We start from the raw sequence: 24,107 nt of genomic DNA on the forward strand, positions 1-24,107 counted from the left end.
CACACACACACACACACACACACACGAAGGGTCAGGAGAGGTGAGTCCGAGTCCCTTGGCAGAGGCCAGAGCCTGGCCCTCCTCTGATATTAAAACACACACACACACACACACGAAGGGTCAGGAGAGGTGAGTCCAAGTCCCTTGGCAGAGGCCAGAGCCTGGCCCTCCTCTGCTAGTGGTGTTGAGCTGCCCTTTCCATAGCCCTCAGGAAAGGGGGTCTCCCCAACAGATCCCCTTTTCCTTCCCAAGGGCTCTGTGTCCATGCCATCACTGGAGCCATCCTGACTGAAAGCATTGACTGTGAAACCGTACAGCATTGTTCCTTCTAGAAGCCAGCTTTGCCCCTGCTGTCTGTGACGCGGATTGGTGTCTGGGATGTCGACCTCCATGTGTGATGTGGTCTTTTCTCTTCCTGTAGGTCACGCTCCCCAAGGCGCAGGTCCCCCGTGCGCCGGCGATCTCGCTCCCCTGGCCGCCGCCGCCACAGGAGCCGCTCCAGCTCCAACTCCTCCCGATAAGCAGGGCCCCCGGAGCTCTGCGCCCTGTGACTTCGATCCCATCCACTTCAGCTTTGTCACTTCTCTAGCCAAAGGAGGGTTGGTTGGAAAGAAATTCCTCACTCAGGGCAGGCTTTGAGGACAGCAACTGAGACATTTCCTCTGAAGGCAGAGTTCCAGGGGAGTGTCCATGGTTTGGGGTTGTGCCTGTAAGCATGCCCTCCAGTTTTCTGGCTAGAAAGCTCCCACGTTTCCAGGTCCTAAGAGAGTCCATCCAGTGGCAAAGCCAGCAGGGACAAAGCAGGGCTCCAGGTGGTAGTGTGGCCCCAGCCTGGGGGTGGGGTACCTGTTTCATTTCCACAAATGACTGGGGGCCGGTCGGGGGTCCCGGTCCTGCCCTCGGTGGTCTGCAGGGTCCCTCAGGAAAGGGTGCACCTGGGTGCAGCTGCCGTTCCTACTCGCCTGGCCCTGCTCCCCTGATCGGCTCCTCTTCCAGCACCTGTGGTCAAACGGCCCATGTTAGTTCCGGGAAATGGTTCTGTTTCTACGTGTACTCACGTCTCCCTTCCTCTGAAATTGGTGAGCATAAGGAGAGCCAGCTCTGCAGGGTCATCACGGACCACCCCCCTGCCGCAGCTGCTGCTCAGGGTGGTCTTGCAGGTTACCTGGGCAACATGTACATTGCTTCTCTCGGCTTTTATTGTACAGTCAGTACTATAAATTTGTTGTTTTGAGTTTTGTTACTTGTAGCATTTTAGGCGCCGTTGTGTTTGTACTTTGTTGTGTAGAATGAAGGGATTGTGTTGAATAAAGAGGATTAGAATACAGTGAGTACTGGCTTCACTGCCTCTTTCCTGTCCTTGGCCACAAACTGTGAGGGAATTAAAAACACAGGACTGCATTCTAGTTCCTTTCCAGAGTCTCTGAGCCAGGAGAGCTGCTGGCTGGCTCCGCAGAGTGCCCGCTCACTGCTGCCGGAGACACGTAGAAGAGAAGATTTTACCACCCATATGCTCCCTGTTGGGCAGCCGAGGCTGTTCGGCCACTCAGCCATGCTTTTGTGTTGAAGGAAGATGTGGAAACACATCAGACGTTAAAAACTAAAGTCTCAGTCACTCACTGTGCAGACTGGACAGTCAGCGCCAGGCAGCGTCCTGCCAGGTAGCACACAGGCTTCCTGCTCCCCCAGCTCATCCAGCTGCCGGGCGGGGGCTCCTGCCAGGAGTGTGGGCACCTGCTGCCCAGCTGCAGAAGGGGAAGGTGAATGGGCTGCTCTTAGTCCGCTATGCCTGCCTCAACTACCCGCTTGATTCCTGTTCCCCTCCGCACCCGCGGCCGAGGCGGAGCTCACACGGGAGGCAGCTGCCGGTAGCCCCCGATCCTAGTACTGCAGTCTGCGGGTGCAGTTGGAGAGACAGCCCTGCTGTCATCTGGTTGCCTTTGCTGCTCACATGCCGGAGTAGCGGGGACTTCCGCCACAGTCCCTTGTCACCGCCTGAGCTCGCAACCCTCTGGGACTCGGTGCAGCCACCTCGGTCCTCAGCAGTCCTGCCCGAGTGACTCGAGCTTAGCTTTGGCCGGTGGACGGCAGGGGAAGCGGGCAAACTTCCCATTGCGGCGCACGGGGTTCGCCGGCGGGTCACGCGGCCTTGATACCCTGCGAGCCAAGTGGGCGGGGCTGCCGGAGCAGGGCCGCGGGGCGGGGCGTGGACCTGGGCTGGCAGCGGACTCCGGCGGGTCAAGATGGCGCTGGCCGTGGGAATGCGCGTCCTGACGCGTGCCCTGCACCGACCCTGTGCGTGACTCGAGGGGCTGGGGGGGGTTCGGGGGCCGCGGCCGGCGGGTGGGCGAGGCTAACAGGCCTCGCGCTGTCGTTCGCAGGGGCCCGGGGCCTCCGCGTGGCCCCCGGGCGGACGGGGCCGGCGGCCGGCGGCGGGGACGGCGTGCGCTGCTTTGGGAGCCCGCGGGTGCTGGTGGAGCCGGACCCGGCGGCAGGTAAGCGCGCCCGGGGCCGCAGGTCAGGGCCAGCGCGAGGCAGCCTCCCACGGTTTCCCGCCGTGCAGGAAGGGCGCAGTCTTGGGGAGCCGCGCAGTGCCCGGACTCTCGTCCCCGGCTCCCGGGAGCCTCTGGACGCCGACAGGCGTTAGTCTCATCCAGGGAGGCAGACAAGTCAGATTTTGTCTATCCGGGTGCTTGAATCCCCACACATCCTCACCCCCCAGCTCCCCCCACACACACACTCCTGCACACTCTCAAAAAAAAAAAAAAAAAAAAATCCAGTCAGCCTCAGAAACTTGAGTCTGAAACAAGTTCAGAAGCTCGCTTCTGGAAAATGTTTGTTGTGCACACAAACATGCCGCTAGCCAGTTAATAAGTACTTCTTTCTTGGAAATCAGAGGTCTCCAAAGAGCCCATTTGCCTTCAGGACTTAGTTGTCACCCCTAGAGAATTGTGTTGACCATCCGGAGATTTGTAAGGTTCTGCCCAGAGAAATGTACCCTCAGTGAACGGGGGGCATTTCTGCAGCCCTTGGGGTCTGTCCTTGGGCAGGCAGTGAGCACCCATGGCCCCAGCTGCCCTGCCCCAGGCGCTGGCAGGACTCATGAGCACACCGGGGAGAGTTGGAGAACCTCAGGCCGCCAATGTCTGTAGCCTCTGTCCTTAAACAAGCGTGAACCAGAGCACCCAAAGGGAGTTCCTCCTTGCACATCTGGTCTTAAGAGTTTGCTCACTCACTCCTCAAGAAACGGAAGCCATTTCCTCATCCCCTGGGGACGGAGCACTTGCATCTGGGAGAAAAGGATCGACAAAACTTTGCACACGAACGTTCACAACAGCGTGATTCACAAGAGCCAAAGGTGAAACCAACCCAGGTGTCCCCCAGCACGTGCGTGGGTGCACAGAACGTGGTCCCCACACAGCAGCTTGGCTCAGCCTTGAGAACATGGGGCTCGGTGAAAGAAGCCACAGGAAAGGTTGCAGATTGGATGCTTCCTTTCATGTGAAATGTCCAGCGTAGACAAGTCCGTAGAGACGAAAGTAGACGATCGCTTGCAGGGGTTGGGGAGGGGTGGTGACCGCTGATGGGCACAGGGCCCTCTTTTGGATTAGACATGCTCTGCAAGTAGATCATGGTGGTTGTGCGACACTGTGGGTACCTAACAGTCCTGAATTGTCCACTTTTAAATGGTGATTTTACATTAGGTGGGTCTCACCTGCACTGAAAACAAAAGAACCTTGTCGCTGACCTTGGCCAGGCTGAGGGTGCAGGCTGGCTGGGTGTGCTTTCCCCGGACTGACTGTGAGCCCTCCCCTCTTCTTGTTCACATTAGGGGTCGCTGTGGTGAAGATGAGGAACCCCCCAGTGAACAGCTTCAGCCTAGAGTTTCTGACCGAGCTGCTCATCAGCCTGGAGAAACTGGAGAACGACAAGACCTTCCGTGGCATCATCCTCACGTCGGTGGGTACTCGTTAGCTCCCCGAGTTCAAGGTCCAAACTCAGGCGCCGTCTGCCTGTCACATGCGTGTCCCCCGATAGATGTGCCTCCATATTACAGAGACCAGTGAGAAGGTCTCGGTTCTGCCATTATCAAAGGCAGATGGTCCCAGCTTCTTACAGACGAGGTTCGGAACGCCCACTGGGCATGCACCTGCTTTCCTTAAACCCTTGGGTTGTCCTGGGTGTGGCCCGGTGTTGTCACAGCTCTGAGCTGTGGGGCTCTCAGGTAGGCCCAATGCACATGGCCAGTGGGTGCTGGGGGGCTGGGCTTTGCAGAGCAGAGCCTTGCCCTGTGGAGGAGGGGGTTCTTCGGTGCAGCTCCGAGGGTAGGATGCCCCTGGGTGTGGGTGCTTGTGACAGTTACCGCTGATCTGCCTGGACGGGTTGTAACTGCCTGGGAACTTTGTGCTCCAGATAATTTCTGAAAATGCTCCATTTAGGATGTTGTTTCGGAGCATGCCCTTTTCTCTCTTGTGCTCTGAAACCAAGAGAGCCGCAAGGATGAACTTCCGTCCCTCAGCAACGAAGAGAGGGCCCCTCTGCCTCTCTGGCTTCCGGGTGGCGCCGTCAGCCTCCGTCCCTCGGAAGCCCACATTCTCCCCGGGGCTGTGTCATCTCCCCATAAATGGGCCTGCACTGTGGTCCTGGCTGTGTGCCTGCCGTGTCCAGAGCAGAGGCCTGCCCGGCGGGGCCCGCAGCAGATGACGGTGGGCAGGGTGACGTTGGGGTGATGTGAGGACACGTGGCACAGGACCACGAACAGGGCTCCCAGCACCAGCGGGGCCTTCTCTCGTGGGGCTCCCTCTTTACTTCCTCCACTCCGGAGGGTCCTGGCCTCTACTCCCGCCTCTTCTGCCCTGTGTGTCCAAACACCCTCCTCCTTAGAAGGGTGCCTTGCTCTCCTGTGATCTCGTGTTGATCACATCGGCAAAGACCCTGTTTCCAAAGACAGTCACGTTTGTAGGTTCCGGTGGGGGGCAGGGGTAAAGGTGGGTCTGCGTCTTTTTCCAAGACACAGTTTGGCCCCCTCCAGACCTGTTGCTGAATAGCAGAAATTTCACCCTTTCTAGTCGGTGCGGAGCACGTCCCCCACTAGGATGACAGCAGCTTCTGTCACAGCATTCTTTGCCTTTGCTTTCCTCGAACGGTAGGACCGTGGACAAGCCTCTGTGCCGTCTCATTCTCGTTTGCTTAGGGACATCGTGACACCACTCGGGAGCCCCACGTGCAGGCTTTTCCCATGATGGCCGCTCGGTCACCCTCCTGCCCCCCCACCCGCACCCCAGTTTGCCGTCTGGGCTAGCAGTTCCTGGCTGGAAAGCCGTCCTCTGTCCCAGCTGTACCTGCCCACCTGTGTTCGCTTTCCTCTCCCCTCTGGTGGCTGTGTCACGACCCGGGGCATCTGCACAGGACACACGCCTTCTCAGCCACTCCCCAGGGCAGGGGTCTCGCTTCTCGGCTCATTGCGGTCCCCTCCTTGGCTTGCTGTGTTCTGACAGCAACACCTCCCAGCCTGGCCTGGCGTCTGCAGCTGGCTTGACCTTGGGGGGAGATCAGAACGTGTGCCCCGAAGCCCCAGCTCTGGCTCCCCACCACCTCTGGAGCATTCCTGGGGACCTCTGGCTGGCCGGGGATGGACTCTGACAGGGCCCCTGGCTCCTTCGCCCCCAGGACCACCCTGGGATCTTCTCCGCCGGCCTGGACCTGACGGAGATGTGCGGGAGGAAGCCCGAGCACTACATGGAGTACTGGAAGGCTGTGCAGGAAATGTGGCTTCGGTTCTACCTGTCCAACCTGGTGGTGATTGCTGCTATCAACGTGAGTGTGCCCGCGCCTCAACCGCCCCGCTGACTCACTGCGACGGGACAGACGGGGCCCTGCCCTCGGGAAGGGTTGGGGAGGCCCTCAGAGGTGCAGAGGTCAGTATGACCAGGTGACAAGGGTGGAGGCAGGGCCCAGCAAGAGGGCTGCATGGGAAGGGGGCATAAGGAGGGCGTCAGATTCACCCCTGGAAACCTTGATTTGGCCTGGCCTGGGAAGGCAGGGGCTGCTAAGGCTCAGGAAGCCGTGTGCCTGACGACATGGCAGGGGCCCCCCAGTGAGGTGCCAGAGGGTCTGAACCAGGGGACAGGAGGCTGGCGGGAGTCAGGGAGACTCCACAGGCCACCTCTGAGGCTGTGGGATGGTTGAGGTGAGGGCAGTGTGAGTCTGGGGTTCCTGGGATGTCCTGCTGGGGATGGAGATGGGTCCTGGGGGGCGCTTTGCGACCCCGACAGAAGGGTTCCGGGCACAGCCAAGCCCGAGTCCCCATCGTACACACCCAGCCCAGCCAGTGTGGGTGCAGCACCATGGGGACGGGGAGGGGGGCTCTTCCTTGGGACCTGGCTCTCTGGAATACAGTCAGGAACACCCCCCCCCCCCCGCCCGCCCACGGCAGCACACAAAGCCATGTGGTGTCTCTTCCCCTGCAGGGCGTCAGCCCAGCTGGAGGCTGCCTGTTGTCCCTCACCTGTGACTACCGGGTCCTGGCTAACAACCCCAAGTACACCATAGGGCTGAACGAGACTCGGCTGGGCATTGTGGCCCCCTTCTGGTAAGGCTGGGGGCTGCACCCGCACTCACCTCACGCTGGCGCAAGCCTGTCCACCTGGGAGCCCCCAACAAGTGGATGTGTCCCAGGTTCAAAGACATGATGGTGAACACAGTCGGGTACCGCACCGCAGAGCGTGCCCTGCAGCTGGGCTTGCTCTTCCCGCCAGCAGAGGCCCTCCGGGTGGGCGTGGTGGACCAGGTTGTGCCTGAAGACCAGGTGCAGAGCACGGCGCGGTCGGTGATGGCCCAGTGGCTGGCCATTCCAGGTGAGGAGCACGGGGAGGGGCCAGGCCCAGCAGCCAGCACCCCCCATAGCCTGTTACTCCTGGTGAGAGCATGGGGTTCTCCTGGGAGGGGGCCTTGTGCATATCAGGAACGTGCTGTTTTATAACAGCAGACTGGCTTAGTCCTGGGGCCACTGCAACAGATTACCACATGGCGGGGGTAGGGGGGAGGGGTGGTCCTTAAAACCACAAAAGTGCATTCTCTCCAAGTCTGCAGGCCAGGAGTCCAAAATCAAGGTTTGGGCAGAGCCGTGCTCTCCCCAGAGGCTCTAGGGGAGGCTCCTTCCTGCCTCATCCAGCCTTTGGCGGCTCCAGACGATCCTTGGCCTCTAGATGCTTCGCGCCAGTCTGCTTTCCCTCCACGTGGCCTCCCTGCGTGTCTGTGTCTCCAGGCTCCCCTCTTCCTTTCTCTGGTCAGGACACTCGTTGGATTTGGGGTCCACCCTAAATCCAAGAGGATCTCATCCTAACTTCATCCGCAGAAACCCTTTTCCAAATAAGGCCACATGCAGATTCTAAGGCTGTGGTTAGGTCCACTCCCAACCCACCGCACAGACTATTATCTGTTTATAGAAATTGGGCTGGTTATATCTACTCTGATGGAGACCAGGGATCAGCGGACTGTCTCTCAAGAGCCAGGGAGATGGTCGGCCTTGTGGGTCACTTGGTCTCGGCCACACGGTGGCGCTGGAGCATGAGGGCAGCCAGAGCATTTGTGACCCAGTGAGCGTGCCGGTGCTGATACTTAAATTGCATATAATCTTCACGGGTCACAGAACGTCCTTTCTTCAACTCCATGACAGTGTAAAAACCATTCTTAGCTCCCAGGCCGTGGGGGGGCCAGGTTCACTGACCTAACTGTGCTGTGAACGAGTACTTAGTGATGTGGAAAGTACCCCCCGTAATATTGGGTAATGAAAGGGACGGGGTAAGAGGCAGTTTTCACAGTGTCACCTTCTCTGCTTCTGGGTAGGCAATGGGGAAGGGGTGGTTTTCATTTTGCTTGTTTACTTGTATGTCCTAAGTTTCCTGCCAGAGTTTCTGCTGGAACTCTTTTGGAAAGGTTGGGAGTGATGCCACGGTGTCAGAATGGGTTTTCACACTTGGGCCCTTTTCTGTAGACCACGCCCGACAGCTGACCAAGACCCTAATGCGCAAGCCCACAGCTGACCGCCTGCTCACAGAGCGCGATGCGGACATCCAGACTTTTGTCCGCTTCATCTGCAGAGACTCCGTCCAGAAGTCTCTGCATGCGTACTTAGAAAAGCTCAAACAGAAGAAAGGCTAAGGGGCTGGGCTGCCTCCATGGGGCTTGGAGCCGGATGCACCCCTCCGGGGACCCTCTGATTCCGAGGGGTTTTAAACAAGCTATTTTCCAATGTAAAAGTACTTGCAGCTCTTCATTTTGCTGATGTTCTTAGAAGGCCCTGTTCCCTGTAGCCAGTGTCCCAAGGGCCCACCACCCCCCACGAGCACCTCTTCTGCTGGCAGGTAGGCCGGGCCATGCTGGACCTTGGTGACAGCCGCCGCTGAGCGTCCCCTTTGCCAGAGCAGAAGTGGGAACAAAGTCCTTGTGTGGTCCCATCCCTAGCTACCCAGTTGCCTGACTGCTGGGGGCTCATCCCCAGGTTGTGGGCCAGTGACCCACACAGGATCCCCCCAGAGGAAAGCTCTTTGGCCACTACATCCGCCCACTGAGACAGAGGGGGCGCAATGGTCCAGAGACTGGGGTGGGGAGCTTAGCGAGGGGCATGGGAGGCAGTACTGGTGGGTCTGTGCTGCAGGAGCCCGAGTCTTAGAGAGATCACACCAGAAAACTCGTCCAGACTTTTGAAACAAAGGTTTTTCCTCCATATGGTTCAGGCCACTTCCCAGACCCAAGTGGAGTTGTTTCCAAAACCAGAAACCTCACTGGGCCCCTGTACCCCAGTTCTGCACATTCCCAATCCTTGGTTGACAGGCTTCTCCAGGACACAGGCTGCGGTTCTCCCTGACAAGCCTCTGCCCGGCCCAGGGCTTCTGAGAAGGAGCCGACCCAGGGTGGCCCCATGGAAGGGGCTATGTATGCACAAGGGGTGTGTGGGTCCCACCTGCCTGGGCTGTGTGAGGAATCCAGCCTGCTCACCACTGAAGGGCTCCCCAGATGTCCCAGGGCAGCCCACGGACTTGGGGGGGGGGGCTCCTGACTGCCTGCTCCCTGCATTGCTGGGCAGGACAGGACCCCTGATACAAGTGTCTGCGAGGTCTGCAGGACCTGGGAATCAGGGGGCAGGAGGGACATCAGGGACGGGGAGGTTGGCCTTGCGTGTCAACACCGAAGCTGTGTGTTTATGCCCAGCTGCACTCAGCACGGGTTCTTGGAAGCATGTATGGTTTGCACAAAGAAAGCAACAAGCTCCCACTAGCAAGCATGGGAGCAGCGTTCTGGAGCCAGCCTGGTCTGGAGGGCATCTGTCCCGAGCAGGGAGTGAATGGGCAGGCCAGGCCATCCCTGTCCCCTAGGGGGTGGGGACCCAGGACCCACTGGGCTGCAGGACCAAAGTCTGGGCCTCAGAGGGGTTGAGTCCTAAGAAAGGACACGGAGGCCTTGAAGCTGACCAGCGTGGTCCTGGCTGAGCACTCGCTCGTGTTTATTGAGCACAGCCGTGTGCGCGCTCTGCAAGCTGCTCCTCACAACCCTATGAGGTAGATAGCCCATTTCACAGATGGGCAAACAGACTGATCCTGTGATGTTTCGTAGCCGCTTGTCCAGCCAACCCTGCCCTGCGGCCTTGCTGGGGGCTGGCCAGCCACCCAGAAGGAGCCCTGTAGGGCTGTTCTCCTGGCCTGAGTCTGGCCTTGAGGGCTTTCAGTGCGACTTCAGGGTCACCTCCACAGGAAAATGGTCGCTGATGGCAAGGGCCTGGAGGGAGAGGAGGTGGAGCCTCAGCGGCCCCGTGGTCAGCCTGTCCTCCCTCGGGCCCCACCTGGGAAAACGACCACCCCCTCACCGCCTCCACCACCCGCACCCCCCCACCCCTGCTCCCCCACGCCGGCCAGGGATGGCGCCCACTGTGCAGCCTGCAGGTGGTTTGGGGCCCGGACTGGAGACCCCACGCGAGAAGAGGCCAAGGGCATCTTCTGCCATCCCAGATGATCCTTTCAGCCAGAAGCGAGCCGCTAAGGGCGCTGTGTTCAGAAGCGGGGGCGCGCGCACTCGCCTGAGCCTGGTCCAGGCCAAACTCCTCCTGGAAGTTGTGCACAGCGGCAGACTGGGGCTTGAGACTCCTGCGCAGGCGGGCGCCGCACGCCACGATGCGGTCGTAGGCGCAGTCCGAGTTGCCCACGGTGGTGTCGGCGCTGTCGGGGATGAGCCACTTGAAGACCTCGCTGCTGCGCAGGCGGACGGACGGCCAGTCGCGCTCCCGCACGTAGTTGCAGTCCGCGTTGAAGTCGCCCAGGAACAGCAAGTCCTGCGGGGGCCGCGGCGCCGGGGCTCAGCGCGCGCACACACACACACACACACACACACACGCACATGCGCGAGCACCGCGAACCCCGCGCACGCGCGAAGCCCCCCCCCAGCCCCGCACGCGCTCACAGGACCCCGGGGCGGGGGTGGGGCTTACGTCCGTGCCCCACTTGTCGATCACGTCCAGGTACACGTCGTAGAGAGCGTCGATCTCCGCCACGGCCTGGTGCGGCGCTGCGTGCAGTGGGATGAGCACTAACTCCCCGGCAGCTGCGGGAGGCGCGGGTCAGAGGCGGGGCCGGGGGCGGCGGGAGGCGGGCGGGTGGGGCCCGCGGGAGAGGGGGGGCGGGGCGCCTCACCCGAGCGGGGGGACGAGAACTTGACCACGAAAGGTTCACGGCTGAAAGCGTCCTCCGGGTCCGGGTACTGGTACGTGTCCACGACCGACACCGCGTCCTTCCTGGGGGAAGGAGGCGGGCGGGCACGCTGAGCCGGCCCCATCCCGCCGCGCGCGCCCGGGCCCCGCGGCCCCGCCCCTCACCTGTAGACGAACAGGTACATTTCTTTGTACTGGTCCCGACCCAGGGGCTCGCTGCTCACGAAGCCGTACTCGTGCCTGGACACGCTGCGGAGACACGGGCCAGGCCCGGGGTCAAGGAACGGGACCAAGCCCCGCGATCCGGGCCTGGGCTCCGAACGCTGGGCCCTGTCCCCCGCCCCCCTCCCCGCACCTGTTGATCTGCTCCATGAGCGCGGACACGGCGCTCAAGTCCGGGTCTCGCACCTCCTGCACCAGCGTGATGTCATAGCCAGCCAGGATCTGGGGGAGGGGCCGGCAGGTGCGGGGTCACGCGCGGCGGATCCACCCGGGAAGCCCAGCTGCGGCCCCGCCCCCGGTCCCCGGCCTCACTTGCGCAATGACGCCGCCGCAGGCCGGGTCCAACACTTTACTGTCGCCAAAGCTCTGGATGTTGAAGGCTCCGATGCGCAGCGCTGCTGCTCCGGCGGCCCCCAGGGCCCAGAGCGCGGCCAGCAGGACCCGGGGCCCACCCATGGCGCAGAGGGGGCGGGCTGGGAGGGACAGACACGCTCCTGAGCGCGGACCTGGCGTCAGACACAGAGCCACCCCTCTCCGCCCCAGCCCCAGGGGCCGGGCAGGGACCTTTGATTCGGAGGTCCAAGGCGCATCCTTCCCCTGCGTCTCCACGTCTCCCCAATGGTGCACTAGGCTTACCGTGGCCATTCTACTCCTTGGGGAAACTGAGGCCCAAATAGAGGGACCCCATCCCCATCCAGGCCCCTGGTCAGCCCTGTCCCTGGACTCACCTGGGATGTGGATGGGGCGGTATCTGAGGCTCAGGACTGAGGTTGGAGATCCAGGCTGGGGGTGTGTCTGTGGCACAAGACCGGCTCCCCGGGTTTGGCCAAAGCAGCTGTGGCGCCAGGGCCCAGGAGGGTATTTGAGGCCCTTGTCCAGGGAGGGGCTGGACTGCTCCGGCCCCACCCCCTCTGCGGAGATGGACGCTGGAACTGCTGGTTCCGGTTCCCAGGGAGAGCCCTGGGGGCAAGGTGGCAGGGGCAGCCACCCTGAGCTTGCTCCCGCACCCATCAGAACCAGGGCTCCCGTGACCCTGCTAGCCCCCCCAAAACTATGTCAGGACTGGACAAAAGGGTCAGCCACCCAAGGTCCAGGACTTGTTCTTGTCCTCACACCCCCACTCTCCCAAACTAGGTCATCCAGAATCTCCCTCCATCAGGGGTGCCCCCTGAGAAAAGGCAGGCGGTGCATTCAGTAAATACCTTCCCGGCAGCTCTCCCCCTGCTGCTCCGTTGTCCCCTCCCAGCCTGGGTGCCCTGCCCTCCCCCCTTCCTGGACAGCCCCAGGGTTGGAGGCCATGAAGCAGCACCCCCTCCCACCCACCTCCGTGGGGCTGGGGAAGCTGGGGTCACGACTCCATCTGGGCAGGGCGGCAGCAGCAGGCTGCCTGTCCACATGCCAGGGATGCCCACGCACTGCCACGGTGCTGCCAGCCCCAGCGGGAGGCGCGTGAGTCTGCAGGGGGGCCGGGTGGGCGGGGACCGGGCAGGCAGGGGGCTGCCACAGGGGAACCTGCCACAGGGGAACCAGCTGGGGCAGTGGCATCACAAGTAGTGGATTTTCATGTTTTATTGTAAAGCAACAAAAAACTATTTACACTCCCACACCCCCTCTGAACATCTGCATTCTGTGTCCCTTCTGTGGGTCCTCGCCCCTGCCCAGCCCCGCCCCGAGAGCCTGCGGGCGGCCAGGCTAGACGATGACCGTCTGCACCTCGAGCTGGCCCTCCGGTGAGGCAATAACCAGCTCGCCCGCGTGCTCCAGGATTTCAATGTCCTCCGATGAAACCATGGTCACAGTGGCCTGCTCGGCGCCGTTTGCACCCGCACGGGCCGTGAGTACAGTGCCCTCACTGATGGCCGAGGCCAGCGTCATGGCCACCTGCTCCGTCAGGCTCTCCGGCGTAGCGATGGTGATGGTGTCGGCCGCGGCCGCCTCTGGGCCCAGCCCCGCCTCCTGGTCCATGGTCACATTCTGCACGATGATCTGGTGTCCAGCGCTGGCCTGGTGCACGATCTGCTGCACCACCTTCATGATGTGGCTATCCACCTGCAGGCGGCTCACGGCTCAGCCGGGGGCTGTGGGGGAGGGCACCAGGCCACCCCCTCCTCCCCCCAGCCCTCTCCCGGCCCCTCACCTCCGTCTGGGTGCCCTCAATGATCTCTGCGGCTTCGCTAGTCTCTGCGTCATCCGCAGTGGCCTGGGCAGGGGTCAGACGTCAGCCTGGCCGCTCCAAGGCCCCGGCCCCGCCCCAGTGGCCCCGCACCCACCTCGATGATGTACTCCTGGGTGTCAGCCACGACCGATGAGAACTCCACCAGCACGGTGTGCGGGTCCTCAGTGAGTACGGTGGCGGCTGCCGTGGGACTCTCCTCAGACACCAGCAACTCCTCCACCTCCAGCAGGCAGCCCCCTGTGGGCGGGGAGGGGGAGGAGGGGGGCTCAATCAGCAGGGCCGACTTCCCGGCCCTCCCCCCCTGCACCCCCGCTGCCCACGGCCCTGACCTTTGGTGCGCAGGTGCCGGTTGAGCGTGCCGTGCTCGGCGAAGCCACGGCCGCACCTGTAACACTTGAAGGGCTTCTCACCCGTGTGGTGCCGCACGTGCCGCACCAGGGAGCCCTTCTCCCGGAAGCCTCGGCTGCAAAACGGGCACACATGCGGCTTCTCCTCCAGGTGTGTCCGGAAGTGCACCTGCTGGGCATTCTGTGGGGCCCCACCATCAGCGTCCACCTGGCCTCGGCCACGGCTCAGCCCGCACTCTCTTGCCCCCACCCCCCCCGTGGGCCAAGGGAAAGGGCCCAGGAGCCAGGCAGGAGGGACGAGAGGCCTCGTGGTCAGGAGAGACCGGGCAGGGAGGGCAGCGACTGGGAGGCAGGGAACACGGCATGGATCTGGCCTGGCGCAGGGGAGCTGGTGGACTGGAGGGCGGGGGGGGGGGTCAGGTGCCAGGGTCCAGGGCCTGAGGGCCCACCTTGGTCTTGTAGCACTTGCCACACTCGGGACATGGGTAGGGCCGCTCATCAGAGTGGACACGCCGGTGGCCGCGGACGTGGGCGATGGTCTTATAGAGCTTCCCGCAGTCTCCACAGCGGAAGCGGCGCTCATGCACGTGCACCTCCTGATGCTTCTTGAGCAGGTAGGCCTTGGGGAAGGCCTTGCCACACTGCACGCATGTGAACGGCCTTGGCCCTGGGGCCGCACACGAGGTCAGGCCGGGTCCACCCCTTGAGGGCCCCCTGCCTGTTGCCCACCCGGGGGACCAATCTAGCCACCCACCGCACACCCAAGGCCCATCCTGGCCTTCTGCTGCTCTGTGCCCCACCCCCCCACCCTCCCCTGCCACCCACCTGCATGGCCCCTTTTGTGGGCCTCCAGGGTGGCCGCTGTCGGGAAGGTCTCACTGCACTGAGGGCACGGGTGGGTCCTGGGCACAGCAGAGGCCCCACTGGCCACCTGCTGGGGCGGGGAGGGGCACAGCACGCCTCCAGCACCTACTGCAGGCTGGACCCTAGCAGTCCCAAGAACAGACCCATGGCACCCCCCCTAACCCCACAAGCTCCATCATGAGCCCCAAAAAGGCAGTAAACAGCACAGCAAGGAGGATGGCTGCCAGGCTGGGGTGGTGCCTTTGTAGCTGAGGTCCAGCCCAGCCTCGAAGGAGCACGTCGCAGCGCAGGCACCTACTGTCTCCACGGGTTCCACCTCCAGCAGTGGCAGCTCTGGGGGACCATCTCCCAGGGTCTGGGGACTGGGTGAGGCAGGAGGGGCTGGCTCCAGGGCTCCCTCCTCGCCGCTGACACGCTCAAGGACAATGCCGGAGTTCTGCATGGCCTGGTGTAGCAGGTTCTCACGGCCACCCTCGCTAGAGCAGGGAAGCTCCTCGGGGCCCGGGGGCTGTGGGCAGGCAGAGGGGGGGAAGCTGGCCAGGCGGCCTGGCACACAGCACCCACTTGTACCCACTGCACAGGGCAGACCCCAGGGGGGGCACCGAGCACACCCAGAGGAATGCTTCGGGGAACCCCACAGCCCGCTCTTCCCACCCTCACTCTCCCCCTCCCCCCCAGCTCCCTGTCCCTCGCTGCCCTCTGGCATGCCACTGGCATCCCATCCCCCCTGCAACCAGACCGAGCACCAGGAAGGCGGACCAGGTCAGTCCTGCTCCCACCGGAGCCAGCGACCAGAACAGAGCCTGGCACTGGGCAGACAGAGGCCACCCCCCCGGCTGGCCCGCACCTCTGGGGCCAGGGCTTTCATGCCCAGGGGAAGCTCTTGCATCTGGACATGGACTTCATGGATGACAGTGCCCTTGGCATCTGTCACCAGGTGAATCACGGGTGAGGTCTCCATAGGTTCGCCTGTCGCCGATGAAGATGGGACCGTTCCCACAGGGGAGGTGCCAGACCCTTTAAGGCAGAACCAAGAGAATGCGTAAAGAAACCCACCCAACCAGGGTGGTGGCCCCCAGGGCCAGGGCCAGGGCAGGAAGCCCCTACCTCGCTGACCTGCAGGCGCGTCTTCTTTGCCGACAACCACGTCCTTGCTCATGCTGAAGCGGATTTTTTCTGTGCACGGGGTGAGAGACTTCAGGTGTCGGGTCAACGCACCTGACTCCCGGAAGCTCTTCCCACACTTGGCACACTTGTAGGGGCGCTCATCTGTGGAGAAAACAGAGTCAGCCCTGGGCAGGGCCAACAGCCTAAGGCCCCGGGGAAGACAGGCCCGGAGCCACAGTCTCACGGCCAGCCAGAGGCCGGGGCACCAGCAGGGCCGGTGGCAGTGTGCCGGGCGGCCCCCAGTCCCCGCCTGGCTCACCTGTGTGCCGCCGGTGATGCCGGATGAGTGAACCCTTGGTCCGGAAGGAGGCCCCACATAGCTTGCACTCGTGGTCCTTGCGGCTGCTGTGGGTGACCATGTGGGCCTTGAGGATGCTGCCCTGGGGGGAGGGGACAAGTGGGGCTCAGGCGCCTCCCAGGGCAGGAGGGGAAGGAGGCCCGGCCCCAGCAGCCGGCTCAGCCCCACACGCGGCCCCCGGGCTCACCGTCTTGAAGGTTTTGTGGCACAGCACGCAGACGTAGCGGCCATCCTCGTTCACCAGCAGCTTGACCTGAGCCTGCTCGCCATCCCTGCTGAGCCCAGGGCCCTGACGGCTGGGGCTGCCTGGGGCTTCTGCCATCTCACCGTCCCCCCGCTCTGCCTCAGCAGCCACAATGACCTCTTTGATGTGTCCGCCGCCTGAGGAAAGAGGGGTCAGCCGAGCCTCGGGAGGCTGCGGGCCCTGCCGCTGCCTCGGATCCCTAGCGGGGAACACTGTGAGGGGGGCAGGGAGGGGGCAGCGGAGCTGTCCCAACCACCCTCCAGCCCCGGTGCCTGGCACCTGCTCCACGAGTGGGAGGCAGCTCCTCTGAGTCTGCAGAGCTGCCTAGAGGAGCTCCAAGACCCCAGACCATTCCCAGCGGGGAGACCCAGCATGAGCACCAGTGCCCCCTCCTAAGCCAAGGAGCACAGGACTAGATGTGGGCAGGAGTCCTGCCACCTCAAGGGACAAGCGAGTGCCAGCACGGAGATGGGGGGTGGACTGTCTGCCCTGCTCACGGCACCAGCTCCCCTGACAGGTAAGGCGGCTGCCTCTGGGGATCACCCGCTGTGTCTCAAGGCAGGGAGGCTGGGGATGCATCTAGGAGCATGAATGAGTGCTCTCGAGACACCCGGGACTGCCTGAGGAAGGAGGCCGGGCTTTAGCACCTCTCACGGGTGATGAAGAGATCTGACAACGTGCAAAGTTAAGCTGTAAACACACTTCACGAGTTCTGCTCCGAAATATGATGTGTGGGGGATGGTTGTAAAGCCGCCTCTTAGAAACCATCTCGATCGGACGGGTAGAGTGTTTTGACAAGCCATTCTCCCAAACAGAAGGGAAGCACCATGACTCAGAAATAATTAAGGACATCTCTAGCCCATGCCCTGGCTGCTGTGCTTGATGTTCTATCTTTCCTCCACCCCCAGAAGCAAACTTCCCAAAAGACAGGGATTTCTGCCAAGCAAGAACTTGAGATAGAGTGTGGCATGACACAGAGCGGACGGAGGGGTCAAGGAAGGAGGAACATGGCTGCCCTGAGTCCAGAGATGAAATGCAAGTTTGTTTGCAGGGAAGAGGCAAGAGGGCCTGGTACGGGTACCCCCTACACAGCCCCCGCCCCCTGAGGCCCCTGGCCCGGCAAGGAATAAGATCCTCCAGTCCTAGGATGCCAGGAACTGGCAGTTTAGGACTCTAGCCAACCTGGACCAATGAGCAGCTAACACCAAGGGGACATTTGGGGCACCCAAGGGGGCAAGAGAGACAGGAGGTGCCAGAAAGGAGCCCCTGGAGCTCAGGGCGGAGCTGCCGAGCAGCAGGTGCGGGCTGGCTGGAGGCTGTGGTGCTGGGAAGGGGCCTGGCTGGCCAGGGGTCTGGAACCCCTGGGTACCGCCTGAGCCCAGGGAACTTGTTTTCCCATATGACACTGTTCACCCCAGAAACCAAACTCCATGCCAGGGCCGGAGTGCGGCCCCACCTCCCCCATGACAACATTCCTGTCCCGGAGTGGCACGGGCGAATGTCCCCATCCACAGGAATGTCAGATAGCACAGAGATGGGGACAGGTGTCCTGCCACCTCCCTGAGGTGGGACCTTGGCAGAAAGGCCTGCTCTGACGTTCCCCTCCCTGAGGTCTCCATCTCCCTTCCTGCCCCAGCTGGTCCCCAGCACTTCGTAAGGCCAAGTTCTACCTGTTGCCCAAGCCCGTATCCTGTCAGGCCGCCCACTCTCGCACCTGCCAAGACTCCTGCCCAGCAGACCGCCAGGTAACAACCATGGCCTTCCCAACTTGGCAGCAGGCCCCGCCCAGCCTCCCTCCTGCAGGGCACACACCCAGCCCCTGGCGGCCCTTTGAGGGTTCCCCCTCCCCTACATCAGTAGAGAACTTTGACTTAAAAAGAGCCATCAAAGAGGCTGACTTGGCTCTATATGCTCATAAAAGCCAAGTGAGAATCAGGGCTGGAGTTGCCACCCCCACATGGGAGGGGACAGCCAAGGTCAGACAGCAGGTCAGGACAGAGCTGGAGCGGCAAGTGCGTCCCATGCATACCCCAACCTGATCCATCGGAGCCGACCGTGAGGTAAGGAGCAGGAACCGGGGGTGGTAGAAAAACAGGGAAGATTTCAGAAGGACCAGGGAAAAAACCATCTGCAGAAGCAACCGGAGGAAACAGCCAGCTCATGACTACGCACAAAGTGAGGACTCTGAGTGCAGGCGCCATGCTTCCCCTTTCCTGGCAGGGCAAGGCCTGGTGCCTGGTGCTCAGCCCTGAAGGCCTCAGCCCTCCTCAGCCAGGCCTTGCTCTCAGGACAGCAGAGACACGGGCAACAAGGGTCCCTAGCCTCTGGTACTGACCACTAATAGCTGATAGGTCAGCAACAGCTGTGCTGAGAGCCACACGTGGACAGCCACGGTGGGACCGTGCTGGCTTACCGACAATGTCAGGTGCATGGCTGATGTCTGCTGTTAAAGCGGCTGCCTCCACCACGATGTGGGCCACAGTGATGGGCTCCTCTGGGCCTGCCACTGCTGGCACCACCTGCCAGGGGACAGAGAGGACTCATCTGCGGGGCTCCGGAGCTCCCTTGGCTTGGAGAGGACAGGCTTGGGTTTATGTTCATGTAGGAAGGCTGTGGTGAGGCCTCTCATCACCCCCGAACATCTCTCCTGTCCCTGCTCTGAGCCTGACTCCTGCCTCGTCCCTCCATCCCAGGCCTAAGGGATCAGCCCCATCACTCAAAACGCCTCTGGCCACCATGGGCTGAATGCGGAACCCCGAGCACCCATGTGGAGGGCTCCGGAAGGAAGTGGCCAGTGGCCCTGGCCTGCAGCTCAGCTGGCTATGCAAGGATGAAGGTCAGCACCTACACCTACCAACCCCAGCCAGGGTATCAAGGGGAAGAGCCCCAGGTATGTGGGACCGGGGGTCTTCTTGGAGGAAAGGGCACCACTGGGAGGGGCCAGACAAGGGCACAGGGTCAGAATGAGGCAGCTGTGAGCCCTATGGCTTCTAGGCCACTCTCTGTGATGACCTGAGGCAGCTGACATCTTTCAGAATCTCCTTTCCCACCTCCATACAATGAGGATGATGAGAATGCCACCCCGCGAGAGTACTGTGGGCCCTAATGAGACCATGCGTATAGCCCAAGCATGTGCGCAACACCACAAAGTTGGCCATTTTTATGACAAGGTGGCAGGACCCCCAGAGCCACCATTTGTGGAATCCAGAGGAACTGTGTGTACAGGGCAGGAGACAAGCCCTGAGCCAGGACAGGCCCTGAGGTTCCAAGAAAGGAGGGACTTCAACTGCGCAGGCTCCGGCCAGAGGCCTCTGAGAAAGCTGACCACCCTAGACCACCACCAAGCTCTTGGGGGCCAGGCCCAGACCTTCCCTCACGCATGAGCAGACGCCGGTCTCCCATCCAGCCCGCGAGCCACAGAACCCGCTGCACCCACCCCCCTCCGGCTGTCAGGGGGCAACGCACACAGGCACAGGTATGTGCGGAGCGGGGGGACGGGGGCTCACCTCCTGGGCCAGCAGCGTGCCAGTGGCACGGGCTGCAGGCAGGGCCTCCTGGGGGGCCCGCTGGCAGACTTTCTGGAGCTTGTGCTGAACAAAGTCTTCCAAGGCAGTGAACTCCGCCTGGCAGCGGCCACATCTGTGCACATCGTCCTCATCTGCAATGAGCCTGTGATCAGTGGGGCTCGGGAGGGCCTCCAGGCCTGAGTGCCATCAGAAGCAGAGGCAGCTTCCCCAGCCCTCCCAGAGGGGCTGAGAACACCCTGGGAGGACTAGGGTGCCAGCCCCCATCCTCTGGCGATCTGCAGAAGGGGCACCCACCCCAGGCAGAGCAGCATCCAGCAAGTGGTGGCCCCAACCATACAATTAGTTGTGTCCAAAACCCCCACTTCTGAGATGAGGGGACTGAGGCCCAGCGAGCAACTAGGAGGTGGAGGGATTCGCCCACGCAAGTAGGGACAGTAGAGGACCAGGGATTAAGACTACTGGGCTAGGGGCGCCTGGGTGGCTCAGATGGTTAAGCATCTGCCTTCGGCCCAGGTCATGATCCCAGGGTCATGGGATCGAGCCCCACATCGGGCTCCTGGCTCAGCGAGAAGCCTGCTTCTCCCCCTGCCTCTCTCCCTGCTCATGTTTTCTCTCTCTGTATCTCTGTGTCTCGAATAAATAAAATCTTAAAAAAAAAAAGAGAGACTACTGGGCTATCTGTGTGCCCTTCGGTACCTCAGTGACCATGTCTGGGTCCATCTGCTCATCCATAAAATGGGCCAGCACAGTGCGTGTACAGTGCAGTGGGGATCAGTGGGGTAATGTTCACAGGGCTCTGGCTGAGAGGCCAGCCCTCGGCAAAGACAGAAGAGGCAGGATACCCTGACCCATAACCCTTTTTCCTCACTGACTTGCTGCTTTGCTGTTTCTGAACAGGCAGGAGCTTCCTGTTCTCCTGAAGACACTCAGGGTGGAACTTCCCACAGGGGCTTCACACCCCAGGAACGTCACACCCGAGCCCCTCACCATCTAGGCTGACCAGCCAGTGCCTGCCCCAGGTCCTACAGAAGAGACTTCCCACTCACTGAGTCTCTACTGGGTGCCAGGCACCTCCCTGGGGATGTCACCAAATCCAGCCAGCACCCTGGGGAAATAAGGATGACTATTCTCATTCCAGAAAAATGACTTGAGATTCAAGGCCACCCAGCTGGTGAGTGTTAGAACCAGAACCTGAAGCTGAGGGTCTACTCCAGATGGCCTGCCATTTGCACAAAGGGATGGGAGGATGTTCCTTGTGCTTCCATAAAAGTCCACCAGTTCCCAGCACCTCACATGCAGCCCCACATCAAGGTCAAACCCAGGCCTGGCACAGAGAAGGAGCCTGGTCAACGTCTTCTGAATTAATGAGCAAACGAAAGCCTAAACCACAGCCATGACTGACCCACAGAAGACCACAGCCCCCTCCAGATGGCTCACAGTCACAAGCCAAGCACTGAGGTGTCCACCAGCCTCTTAACCTACCCACCTCGCTGGCCAAGTCTGACTCAATGCTGCCGATGAAGGGACATGCCCCACCCACACAACACCGACAGGACAGGGAGCGAGCCTAGCAGGGCACAGCAACCTCCAAAGAGATCCCTCTCCAGGTTGGCACTGCCCCTAATGGTCCTGCCCTTGCCCAGCTGGAATAAGAAGGAGCAAGAAAAAAAATGTACTGAGAATATGAGCTCTGTGGAGAGAGGGACCACCACCCCAGTAGCACCAGCCAGCCCCCTCCTCTCGGGCCAACTTCAAGAGCTGAGGATAGAGGCCCTGCTTCAGTCTGAAAAGCTATCAGTGCACCTGTGAGCCAGCCCTGGGTGTGCCCGCGGCACTGCTCTCAGCAGGTCACCACGTGCTCTACCTTCCTTGTCACCACCACTGGAAGGCCGCAGAGCCCAGAAGTTAGGGGACCTGGCTGAGGAGTCACACAATCCAGTCCTTGCTACTTACTAGCTGAGTGACCTGGTCACTTTGACATCTTTGAACCTCAATTTCCCTCATCCACAAAATGGGAATAACAACAACAGTAAGAGCCTCCAGGGTTGGTTTTAGGATGAAAATGACAAGGCGCGGTAAGTGCCTAACACATTATTAGCAGCAGCAACATCCTCCCCATTTTGTAAGGGGAAAGGGAGGCTCACCTGCCCAGGATCAACTAGCCAGAAAGCGGCAGGTCTGGGATGAAGCTCACAGGCTGGCTGCAGAGCACCGGCTCGCCACCACTGGGCTCTACTGTCTCCCCAAGGGCCAGCCCAGAGCCCTGGAGCCCCGAGGCCCCGCCTCCCCCCCCCCTCAGCCTCCAGCTCCACCCCAGCCAGGGCTCTAGAGGCCCGTCAGGTGCAGTGGGAGGGGGCCCAGAGGAGAGCAGGGCCGTGCCCAGACAGGCGAAAACGGGCCGGACCGCGGGCCTAAGGGGCAAGGCTGGCCGTGGAGGCGATGGTAGAGGCCTATACGGGTAGCCCCTGAGGCTTGACCACCTGTGAGCATCTGAGTGGGCACCGAGGTCCACGGGGTGATGGGCGCCCCGTAGGAGAGGCCCGAAGGTCTGAGGAAGCCGGGGGGGGGGGGCTCGTGGAGGGCTACACAGGACCCCCTTGGGGACCCGGGAAGTCCGCAAGGAACCAGGATCTGGGACGGTCTGTCGCGTCCACAGCTCAGGCCATCGGGGCCGCCTCCAGCCAGGACTGCGCCGTCCCCACCCCGGCCGCGCCCGACCCCGTCAGGCCCTGTTACCTTCCTCGCTAAAGGGCGCCGGGAGGCCTAGGAAGCCACCAGGGGCCAAGGCCGCCGCCGCCGCCGCCGCCGCCGCGACCCCGCCCTCGCCCGCCTCCCGCCCGGCTTCGGCCCGGGCTTCTGCCGTATGCGCGGCCGTCACCCGCACTGCCATCGCGCCCTCCATGTCGCAACGCGCCGCAGGAAGATGGCGGATTTACGACCGTGTCGTCATAACAACGGGCCGCGCTGAGGCGAGCCAGAGAGAACGACGAGAGGAGGACGACGGGGCGGGGCCAGGTGGGTTTGACAGACAGGCGGCGGGGCGGAGTCTGAGAGGAGGGGCCTGGAACCGCAGAGGCGGGGCCAGACTCCCGGAGAGAAGGCACGGGGCGGGGCTGCTCGGGGGCGTGGGACGGCGGAGCGGACCGACAGGCGGAGGGGCGGGGTCAGAGGCGGGCCCTCAGGGCGCGGCTTGGTGCGGCAGGGTCGTGGCCACGCCGGAGGAGCGGAGGGCTGGGTTCCCCGAGCGGCGTCAGGCCAGAGAGAGCCGCCGGACGGTCGAGGCAGGCGGGCGGCTCGCTGGGCACGGCCCCGGCTCCGACAAGTAGTGTGGTGCTCACCGCCACGGCCCCACCGCCTCGGGTCAGAACCTCCCTTGCTGGTTGCCGGGTCCCAAGGAAGACCCCGCATTGGGGCTGGCTCTCGGTTAGCTTCACTACCCCTTTTACACTAATGCCTATCTTTTAAATTGTAATAAATAACATAAGATTCACCACTAGTGACATTTAGCGCATTCACAGTGTTGTAGGAGCATCACCACCATCTAGTTCCGGAACCTTGTCCGGAAAGGAAAGGAAAGGAAACCTGTCCCCTTAGCAGTCACTCCCATTCTCCCCTACTCCCAGCCTCTGGCAACCAGTTTCTGTCTGTGTGGCTTTGCCTTTTCTGCACATTCTCATATAAGTGGAATTACATACGTGGGCTTTCCTCTGGCTTGTTTTGCTTAGCATAATGTTTTCCAGATTCATCTATGTTGTAGCATGTGACCATACATTTCTTTTTATAGCTGAAAAATCCATTATCTGGATAGACCACAATTGATTCATCCACCGCGTTTGGTTGTTCCCACCTTTTCTACTTATTATGAATAATGCTGCCATGAACACATGCAGACAAGTTCCTTTTATTCTTTCTAAGACAGTATTTAGTTAGCTCTTTGAAGCTGAGCACTGTACAGGATTTTTTCATCTAAGGTATCAATCATACCCATTTTGAAGATGAAGAAACTGGGGCACAGAACTGATAGGATGCTTGCCCCGAGAGCTCACTGGAGATTCAAAGTCAGTCCAGAGCCATGGGCTGGAAACCCACAGGGTGTGCTCTCCCAGCTCAGTTATTTTTTGTGAGCCAGGCCAGCGTTGGATGCCAGAGACTCAGATGAATCAGAACGGGTCTCCTCCAGGAAGGCTAATCTCCAGGGAAGACCAGGTGGAGACACAAGGGCCCAGGCAGAGAGTGGGCAGCTCTGCCCTGGGAAGGACACCAAGCAGAGACTGTCTCCATGCTGGGGTTGCCCAGCTGGGGCCCCGAGGACACTTGGCCTGGCAGGAGCAGGAATGTGTGAAGCTCAGGTCAGATCACTGGAGGTCAGGCTAGGGTAACGATGAGGCTGCTTCCTGCAGGAGGCTTGCTCACCATTGCAGGAGTTTAAGCAGATGGAATGACATCGTTTCAAAAGGATCCCTCTGACTACTGTGCAGAGAAAGGACCACAGAAGCAGGGAGATCCCAGATGGATGGTCTCTGAGAGGGACAAACAGGAGGAAGAAGAGGTGGGGGCATG

The 24,107-nt window shown here is 61.5% G+C and overlaps 4 protein-coding genes across 13 annotated transcripts in view; 2 read left to right on the forward strand and 2 right to left on the reverse strand.

Annotated features, from left to right (window-relative positions):
* The window catches only part of RNPS1 (RNA binding protein with serine rich domain 1), a 9,297-nt gene extending 7,966 nt beyond the window's left edge, over positions 1–1,331 (forward strand). For all 3 annotated transcript variants that reach the window (XM_025877058.2, XM_025877061.2, XM_025877060.2), the window contains one exon: positions 422–1,331. In XM_025877058.2, coding sequence (XP_025732843.1) covers positions 422–521 — 100 coding nt within the window. In that variant the 3' untranslated portion in view covers positions 522–1,331. The remainder of the gene's footprint in view (positions 1–421) is intronic.
* Positions 1,332–2,175: 844 nt separating this feature from the next.
* Positions 2,176–8,261, forward strand: ECI1 (enoyl-CoA delta isomerase 1). Of its 2 annotated transcripts, none has more exons than XM_025877070.2 (7): positions 2,176–2,295; positions 2,382–2,495; positions 3,833–3,960; positions 5,671–5,817; positions 6,471–6,592; positions 6,679–6,857; positions 7,997–8,261. In XM_025877070.2, exons 1-7 carry the CDS (start codon positions 2,244–2,246, stop codon positions 8,161–8,163), a joined length of 909 nt encoding a protein of 302 aa, XP_025732855.1. In that variant the 5' UTR covers positions 2,176–2,243; the 3' UTR covers positions 8,164–8,261. The 2 variants fall into 2 exon arrangements, with proteins under 2 accessions (XP_025732855.1, XP_025732854.1); XM_025877069.2 differs by lacking the exon at positions 7,997–8,261 and adding an exon at positions 7,086–7,990.
* Positions 8,262–9,481: 1,220 nt separating this feature from the next.
* DNASE1L2 (deoxyribonuclease 1 like 2) lies at positions 9,482–12,127 on the reverse strand. 3 transcript variants are annotated; one of them, XM_073899657.1, is made up of 7 exons: positions 11,237–12,127; positions 11,058–11,146; positions 10,868–10,951; positions 10,686–10,786; positions 10,484–10,596; positions 10,076–10,327; positions 9,592–9,777 (listed from the first exon to the last, which is right to left on the reverse strand). In XM_073899657.1, exons 1-7 carry the CDS (start codon positions 11,933–11,935, stop codon positions 9,724–9,726), a joined length of 1,392 nt encoding a protein of 463 aa, XP_073755758.1. In that variant the 5' UTR covers positions 11,936–12,127; the 3' UTR covers positions 9,592–9,723. The 3 variants fall into 3 exon arrangements, with proteins under 3 accessions (XP_073755757.1, XP_073755758.1, XP_073755759.1); XM_073899656.1 differs by having other exon boundaries at positions 9,482–10,327; XM_073899658.1 differs by lacking the exon at positions 9,592–9,777 and having other exon boundaries at positions 10,264–10,327; positions 10,456–10,596.
* Positions 12,128–12,478: 351 nt separating this feature from the next.
* Positions 12,479–22,449, reverse strand: E4F1 (E4F transcription factor 1). 5 transcript variants are annotated; one of them, XM_025877183.2, is made up of 14 exons: positions 22,284–22,449; positions 19,527–19,678; positions 18,434–18,539; positions 15,964–16,157; positions 15,738–15,858; positions 15,428–15,580; positions 15,159–15,328; positions 14,610–14,819; positions 14,273–14,378; positions 13,897–14,114; positions 13,430–13,628; positions 13,195–13,337; positions 13,062–13,124; positions 12,479–12,973 (listed from the first exon to the last, which is right to left on the reverse strand). In XM_025877183.2, the coding sequence occupies exons 1-14, from the start codon at positions 22,447–22,449 to the stop codon at positions 12,617–12,619; spliced, it is 2,358 nt and encodes a 785-aa protein (XP_025732968.2). In that variant the 3' UTR covers positions 12,479–12,616. The 5 variants fall into 5 exon arrangements, with proteins under 5 accessions (XP_025732968.2, XP_025732967.2, XP_025732966.2 ...); XM_025877182.2 differs by having other exon boundaries at positions 14,273–14,381; XM_025877181.2 differs by having other exon boundaries at positions 15,419–15,580.
* Between the last annotated feature and the right edge of the window lie 1,658 nt (positions 22,450–24,107).

This window comes from Callorhinus ursinus, unplaced genomic scaffold, assembly GCF_003265705.2.
Source record: "Callorhinus ursinus isolate GAN/ISIS: 27379988/994484 unplaced genomic scaffold, GSC_fseal_2.0 scaffold13, whole genome shotgun sequence".
NCBI classification, from domain to species: Eukaryota; Metazoa; Chordata; class Mammalia; order Carnivora; family Otariidae; genus Callorhinus; species Callorhinus ursinus.

Bases quoted from the DNA above. Each gene is read 5' to 3' on its own strand.
- ECI1 (XM_025877069.2), top strand. From the start codon at position 2,244: ATGGCGCTGGCCGTGGGAATGCGCGTCCTGACGCGTGCCCTGCACCGA. The intron at 2,496-3,832 runs GTAAGCGCGCCC...TGTTCACATTAG, and splicing joins GGAGCCGGACCCGGCGGCAG to GGGTCGCTGTGGTGAAGATG. The intron at 5,818-6,470 runs GTGAGTGTGCCC...CTTCCCCTGCAG, and splicing joins TGGTGATTGCTGCTATCAAC to GGCGTCAGCCCAGCTGGAGG.
- DNASE1L2 (XM_073899656.1), bottom strand. From the start codon at position 11,935: ATGGGTGCGGGAGCAAGCTCAGGGTGGCTGCCCCTGCCACCTTGCCCC. The intron at 10,787-10,867 runs GTGAGGGGCGGG...TCCTTCCCCCAG, and splicing joins ATGTACCTGTTCGTCTACAG to GAAGGACGCGGTGTCGGTCG. The intron at 10,597-10,685 runs GTGAGGCGCCCC...CGCCTCCCGCAG, and splicing joins GTTCTCGTCCCCCCGCTCGG to CTGCCGGGGAGTTAGTGCTC.
- E4F1 (XM_025877180.2), bottom strand. From the start codon at position 22,449: ATGGAGGGCGCGATGGCAGTGCGGGTGACGGCCGCGCATACGGCAGAA. The intron at 15,329-15,418 runs GTAGGGGCTTCC...TCTGCCTTAAAG, and splicing joins CGCGCCTGCAGGTCAGCGAG to GGTCTGGCACCTCCCCTGTG. The intron at 13,629-13,896 runs GTGGGCCCTCAG...GGGGCCCCACAG, and splicing joins GCAAGTGCTACAAGACCAAG to AATGCCCAGCAGGTGCACTT.